The sequence below is a fragment of the Montipora foliosa genome, chromosome 6 (genome assembly GCF_036669935.1).
Source record: "Montipora foliosa isolate CH-2021 chromosome 6, ASM3666993v2, whole genome shotgun sequence".
NCBI classification, from domain to species: Eukaryota; Metazoa; Cnidaria; class Anthozoa; order Scleractinia; family Acroporidae; genus Montipora; species Montipora foliosa.
In genome coordinates this window covers 27,815,932-27,823,431 of record NC_090874.1, presented here as the reverse complement: position 1 = coordinate 27,823,431, position 7,500 = coordinate 27,815,932, and the positions used below count along the sequence as shown (strand labels likewise).

The 7,500-nt window shown below is 36.1% G+C and overlaps 1 protein-coding gene across 1 annotated transcript in view; it reads right to left on the bottom strand.

Annotated features, from left to right (window-relative positions):
- LOC138007081 (clathrin interactor 1-like) overlaps positions 1–7,500 on the bottom strand; it is a 44,798-nt gene that overhangs the window by 35,721 nt on the left and 1,577 nt on the right. The window contains exons 3-4 of the mRNA XM_068853799.1: positions 3,714–3,852; positions 1,557–1,688 (exon numbers count right to left, since the gene is read on the bottom strand). Of these exons, the coding sequence (XP_068709900.1) occupies positions 1,557–1,688; positions 3,714–3,852 (271 nt within the window). The remainder of the gene's footprint in view (positions 1–1,556; positions 1,689–3,713; positions 3,853–7,500) is intronic.

Here is a 7,500-nt window from a genome sequence, read left to right as displayed (position 1 = left end):
TTTTGAGTTTATTATTCCAGTTGGTGAATAACATTTTATTTTCAACTAAACAAAGAAAGAAGCTAGCTGCTTGAAAGTAATAAATTACTTGAAAGTAATAAATGATTTTGATTGCCAACGATATTTGTTGATATGTTTTCAATTTGCATTGGTTTTCATCAAGAGCATTTAAGTTTATTACGCTATTAAAGTGGAATAAAAAAGGCAATATATAGTTTTAGGAACAGTTTCATTAATGACTTTTATATTTTTTCCCTACTTATGGTTTTAAAACTATACCGGAAGATTTAAAAATTATCACATTACCCACACCTTCCTATAACCCGCACCAAGAACTGTTTGCGGAAAAATTAACACGTTACCCGCAGGTAATCGCCTGGAAATTATGGTAATGCTGAAATTTTGCAGCAAATTTAAAATATAAATTCCTTGGCGGGTAGAAGTAAATTTCGTTTTAGATAATACCGGTAATTCTTTGTAGACTGAAAGTTGCTGAGATGGTAAAAGAACTTGAAATTTGAAAATCTAATTTGGTAGCTAACTAAAACCAAGACCAACTAACACCAGAAAGGTCACAAAATTACCTTTAAATAAAAATGGGGAAAAAATGTTGTGATTTTCATCCAAGCCAAATATTTTCGCGGGAAAATCGGGAGGTAAGAACTAGCATCGCTCACGCAAAAGAAGCTACCTGAATTCTTCAATCTGATTGGCTAATCGCATGTGCTACTTTAGCTACTTTTCAAGCTTTTTGTAACAAATTAAGTAAAAGTAAAGTGTAAGTACCGGGTATTTGAGACACAGCCAAACACTTATGGATTCTGATAACAAGGGCTATCATCGCAGCCAGCTAAAAAAAGAGAGACCCATCGCAATAATCAGCAATCTTCCAATTCTGATTGACGAAGGACTTTCTCTGAAACATTTCAAATCTAAATTTCTCAAATTTATAGCTTTATAAAGATTAACTTTTGAACCTTTTTCCAGAGAAAAAGATTTGAATGATTTGAACCTAATTTCTCAACTTTATTTCAAGCCTTGTGCTTCTTTTTCATTAACATCAATTTCTGTCACACACATTTTAGGCTCTTTCACAGGGTCGGTCTGTATTGGGAAAAACTGTGCCCTCGCTCTCGAGTAAGGCCTGAGGCCTTGGGTACAGTTTTTCCCAATGCGGACCTTTTGGCCGTCAAATAACATACCGGTATATCAAAATTATAATCAAGCAGATCATTGTCTGTACCGTATTTCTTTTTGTTTGTTTTCCATTTGATGACACACAACACCAGGAAAGCAGATACGCGTCTACCAACTGCACTCAAAATCACGTGATTACCAATGTTTATAGATAACCCAGTTAGTTATGATTACTGATCACAACTAAAAACGTTTCATAGCGAAATCCAGCTATCAATATTCATGATATAAATTATCAAGGTTGGTATAATTGCCAGTCAATTCTAAGCAAAATTAATATAAATAGTACAAGGAAAAAAAAAAAAACAAGGACATGGAAGAAAGAATTATAATATAAACATTATGGCTGTTAAACTTACTATAGCCACGAGAAAAATCCTCACTGGAAACTCCTTTGTACTTGTCACGATTTTTCTTTGCTCTTTTGCGCTCTTGTTTCAACCTGTCATCATCTTGAACGAGCTCAACGAGGTCTTTCACTTTGTGGCGAACTACATTAACAAACAACAAAACAATGCTGTGTAGCCCATGTAGCAGGCAGCTTGGTGAATTTTAAATGCTTCTTTTCCACATAGGTTGACGTTCAAGTGGTCGTTTGAAATAATGCCGTGCGAAAACCTGAACTGAAGTCAACCGAGAACACAAGAGGGGCAGGGGCTGAGGAGAAGGGCCGAGAAACTGCCTGCAATCAACCCATGAACATTAAATTTTTTTAAACCTCTGTTCAACCACAGACAGAGAAAGTATCATTCCTGATTGGCTGATAACGTGCCCTTTATTACTTACCGTGATGCGCCACGATTTGTTTATTAAGAAATGCCATGCAGTCACCCACAACCCACTTTCGCAACCCAGCAACTACATTTTTTGCTCATTGCAGAAGGTTTTAGCACATAAATTTTTGGAAAACTGAACAAAAACATTCAGGGTGAAACGAGCAGGTTTGCGTGTAAATTTTATTTACTGAATTCAACTCGATCCACGCAATGGTCAAAGCGGAATCATACTGTCTTCTTTAATTAAGAAACTGATTTATCGAAAAAATGGCATTTCTCCTCTCGACAGTGACAAAAAAAGAACAATACAGTTTAAGCGATCCCACTTAATGGATGTTGATGATTAAAATGACAACTCGTTGGTCATTGACTAGATCAACGTTTTAAAATCTGAAAACCGAACAGTCACGGTGAAACTGGCAGGTTTGTGTGTAGATTTTATTTACTAAATTTGACCAACGGTCACAGCAAAGTCTTTTTCAAGTAACTGATCAAACTGAAATTGTGCAGTTAAGTGCATTAAAAGAACAGTATTTCTTTTCCACTTTGTTAAAGCCAGAACAATCTTAAAGAGTATTTTTTTTCTAGCAAAAAGACACTCAATAAAAATTATACAGTTATTAAAGTCTGTTATTTACTTTAATCACTGTCGCAAAGCGAGCCATGCAAGGTGACAAAATTATTTGTCACTCAATGAGATGTACTAAAAATAAGTGGCTAGATGATGGTGGAATTTCACGGTCCACGAATATGACTCTTGGGCCCTCCTCCTGCGCACTCCCTGTTAGGCAGCATCAGACGATGGTTTAATCATAAAAAATCTCAGCTAAAGCCAAATACAATAATTATGCAAACAACAAAGCCAAATGACTCTAAGGAAAATTGAGGAAGTTAGTCTTCCTTATCAGCTCATCTCTAACAACCATGATTTAGAAAGAATATCTTTTGGTGCAAATGGCGACTTCCGTGGCCCACAAAAAGATTGTCCAGTCGTGGTGCATCACTGTAAGTGATAAAGGGTGTTTAAATGAGAGCACAAAGTTGTAAAACCACTAACAAATGGAGGTGATTTGGCAAAAGCTTCATATTTCAGCTTATAAAATTCACCAAACTGCCTGCTATGCAGGCAACATGCTGTACAAATAATTTTACTATTCATTAATTAAGCTGATTTCATTTGTTTCATTGCCCATCCTAATAACGCACTGTCCACAAAAGAGGATCTGTAATCCACAATACACAATGCAGCTAGCCCTTTTCAAAAAACCTAACATGACAGAAGACAGAAGTGTTCACCTGTTAGAGTTCGTAAACTTCCTGATTATTTTTGTGATGGCTCATTCACTTCAAACTTCATTGAATTGCAAAATTAATTAAGAATAGGCCAATTCTGAGTTCATGTCTGCCTTCTCTTCAAAGCGAGTTTAAGTGCGAAGTTTTTGTGATGGTAATTAGTTCTGCTTTACATACGAATGAAAACTAATTTTCATAACAAAAAACTTCGCACTTAGACTCACTTTGAAGAAGAGGCAGACTGAGACATGAACTCGGAAATGGCCTATTTAATTGCATGGTTTTGATTGTATAGGTGATCTTACAAAATTGGATCCCTTAGAAATTAAAGAGGTCAACAACCAACAATAATATTCCTGTGGAAAGCAACACGTTTCCTTTAAGTCCAAACATAACTCAAGTGTATCTGTCTAATAACCACTATAACTAATGTATTCCTCAACATACTGTTTATTCCTTGATCTTTTCCAAACTCATCAAAATGATTAAAATTTTCCAACTGTCTCAAGTCATATATGTGATCCCTGGTGTTGGTGACTACTCTTTCAGACCCATTTTTTATCAAGTAAGAAAGAAGCAGCAATGACTGAAAAAATCAATAAAACCAAACAATTCCTGTTATTAAAATTTGAGATAGCCATAAAGGGAAAGAACTCATAACTACTATCAGTGACAAACATCTTGCATTGTAATAACTGTAATTTACTTTAGCTACCCTACATTGTATTTACCAGCGTATAAGTCAACCTTTCATGAGCATGAGAATAAGCTCCAAAAATTGCCCTCAACTTAAACATGGGTAAAAGATGTTAAGCCAACTTCCACCTAAATAATTTATTCAGAATGAGCATGATTATTGTCTTGGTTATAATGAATGCAGTGGAACAGGTTGGCTTTTCATTTGACGACAAGTCTTCAAATGTAAGCAATTCCAGTTAAAATGACAATACTATATCACTATTATGAAATAGAGACTGGATGTTTTTGGTTATCAAAATGCATAAAGCTCAACAAAAATTCCGTTTCTTCAAATAAAACACTAACATTTAACTGCTGGCATGATATCTTGTGTTTGCTTGTACGCACTGCCAGTCACTTTTGTTTTATTGATTGTTGCACTCTTGGCTAATTAAAATGTTGTTGAAAATTCATGTGTTTCATCTAAGAGTTTTTTTGTTTTTCCTTTTCGTAATGTAAGAGAACGACATACAGTGTGTATGTGTGGACCAATTAAACTAACAAAGATAAAACTATTGGCATTGAAATTGTTTTTGAGACTTGCTGTGATTCTTTTTGTGTATCGGCAGTTTCTGAAATAGCCTCCTATGCAGACAATCTTGTGACTCATCATGCACTCTTTCCTCCTCAATGGACTACTGCTGAAACAAGCCCTGTGTTCCTTTCCCTGTGTTAAGTAACTGCCATCTGGAAATCAAGTGCAAGTTGCATAGGAACCAATCCGTGCTGTGTAGATTGCTCCCCTGGGAGTGTAAATGAATCAAGTTTTTCTTTGGATAAAATAGGGGACGAAGCCTTTCCAAAATACGCCCCAGAACCATAAATAAATAATTTTATTTTACTTTCCTCGGTGGGTATGCATTTGTAAATGCATCAAGTTTTTCTTTGGATGAAATAGGGGACGAAGCCTTTCCAAAATACTCCTCAGAACCATAAATAAATAATATTATTTTACTTTCCTCGGTGGGTATGCATTTGCACTTTTGCGAGTCAAAATGCGAGTGCTTAGCAAGGGAATGGTGTCATTTCATCTAAAATTGAAAGTACCGTGGATATATAATATTTATAAATACGAACACAAACATTAAAGTATTGCGAGTGTATTTGAACTGCACCACAACCACTACCTTCAAGCGCAATGAACGCAACTAGGACAGTAGCAAAAAGAAAGCTTAAAAAAAGTCCATTACGTTGGAGCCTGAATTTTCAGACTGCTTAAAGTTTGATGATTAGGGAGCTTAAGCATGCGCGTTTTTGAGACGCGGACGGCAATCGGAAGTGAGCTGTTTTCCCTTTTAACTTGTCTTCACACAACCACATTTACATTGCCAAGTATCTTTTCTCCATTAGCGAATGATTAGTACATAAAAATATGGGGGACGCTGCTATCCTGGCACACGAAATGTTCTCTTCCGGTTGACGTCTGCGTCTAAAAAATGTGCATGCTTAAGCTCCCTATTGTCTATCTCTAAAACTTGACTTAATGTTTTTGTCTTGCAAACTGATCGTTCGTACTCAGTGTTTCTCAATTTCAAAAAATAATGAAAATCTAAAATCAATTCAACCGAAAGAAATGTAAATAATATCAATCCCAAGTGAACGAGGTGTGAGACGCACAGCAGCAAAATGTTTCAGGCATACAACTTCTACCGTACTCATTCTGCCAAGAGCTGCAAACATCTAAGCCAAAGCTCAACACAGGGTCCAAAGTGCACTCCAGAATCTGGAAGTCCGTTGTGATTGGTCTAAGCAAATCCCAGCTTGTTTCAGCAGACATTCATTGAGGAGGAAAGATAGCCTGATGAGTCACAAGTATGTGTGCATAGGAGGCTATTCCTTAAAAATACAAGATTAGTATTTTGCCATCAAAAATGGGGGGTCACCTTATACACCAGTAAATACAGTATTTAATTATTCAATCAAACTTACCGGTAACTTTCAACTCTTTTGTAAACAATGTGAAATTTAAAAAAATACCATTGTTATAAGATCAGATACCCCACTCCAGGAGCAGCAACATAATCAGCATTTAAGGAAAATCCATGCAAAATCTCTATGTAATTGGCTCTTTACCACGACGCATAATGCTTTAGACCATAATGCATTGCTTTATGGAATAGCCTTGCACAGTGATGAACACCTCTTACCAATTAACAATAATTATCTGTCTGCCTTTTAAGCACGTTTCTTGCATTTCCACTTTTTGACAATAATTCTACATTTTTTGAGGCACTTAACATAAATTATTAATGATAAATAGTTATTTCCAAATGCACTTTGGACAGAGAAACTGGAGTTAACTTAAAGCAATATGTAATGAAATAACCCTCCGCCTCAAACTGCTTTATTTTTACCCTCATTACTCATTCGAACATGTATTTCCACCACTCTTAAGGAAATTGGCGAAGTAAAAAAAGGCAATGGCTTCTACACAAAGAAGCTCACTGAAACCTTGAAACAGGATGAGTCTGGTGACTGGTATTTGGGTGAGCACAAAATATCAGTTTCTGAAGCTGCCAAAGCTCAGGCAATCAAGAGCAGAGATGCTTTTATTGATAATCTAACTGAAAAGATAACAGCCAGATTTCCTCAAGAGTCACAAGATCTTGTTGATGCATTTTCAATCTTGAGTCTTAGAGGGGTACCTTTCATGACATCTGAGGAACTTTCAAACTATGGAAATGTTCAATTATTGAAACTCTTGAATCACTTTGGACAAGAAAAGTCAAATGAGGGGGGAGTAATATTTCCTGCTGTTGTTAACCCTACACAGGCCAAGGTGAATGGTCTTTGCTGAAGGACGTTGTTAAGGAGCAACACTACCCAACTGAAAAGTTGTCTACACTCTGGAGTTGCATTGTCAAGTTTCATGCCGACACTTTTCCAAATTTGCTGAAGTTAGCTCAGCTGGCTCTCATTCTTTCACTGCAAACAGCTGATGTAGAGCGTGGATTTAGTGCTCAGAATTTGACTAAAACTGCCCACAGAAATAGGATGGAGGCAGAAACATTAGATAATCTTATGACAATTAGTGTTGAGGGACCTTCAGTTGAGAGTTATGACTTTAACAAAGCTGTCCTTTTACGGAGAGGAAAAAAGGAAAGGAGAATTTTCAAGAAAACCACTTGATCCAAAAGATTAGTCTCTTGTTTCTGTTTTTTAAAAACATGTGTGTGAACTCTATCATTAAGAAATATTGATAATGAAACTGCAAGAGAATGTGGGAATTAAGAAGTAGAGATTCTCTTCCTGCATTTAAGAAGAGTTTTACATGTACTACTCATAACTCATTTCTGCTGACTTGACCTTCATTATTTATTTATTTTTATTTTTTGTCTAAGCAAAAAACAGTGTGTCCCCCAAAAAACTGAAATGTCCCCTAGAAAATTGTTGACTGGGAAAGAATGTCCCCCAAAAGTGAAATCCTAGATCAGACAATGGCGTATTGTTTCAATCGCCTTGGAATTTCAACTTCATGGAGCGTAACTTGAAGTTA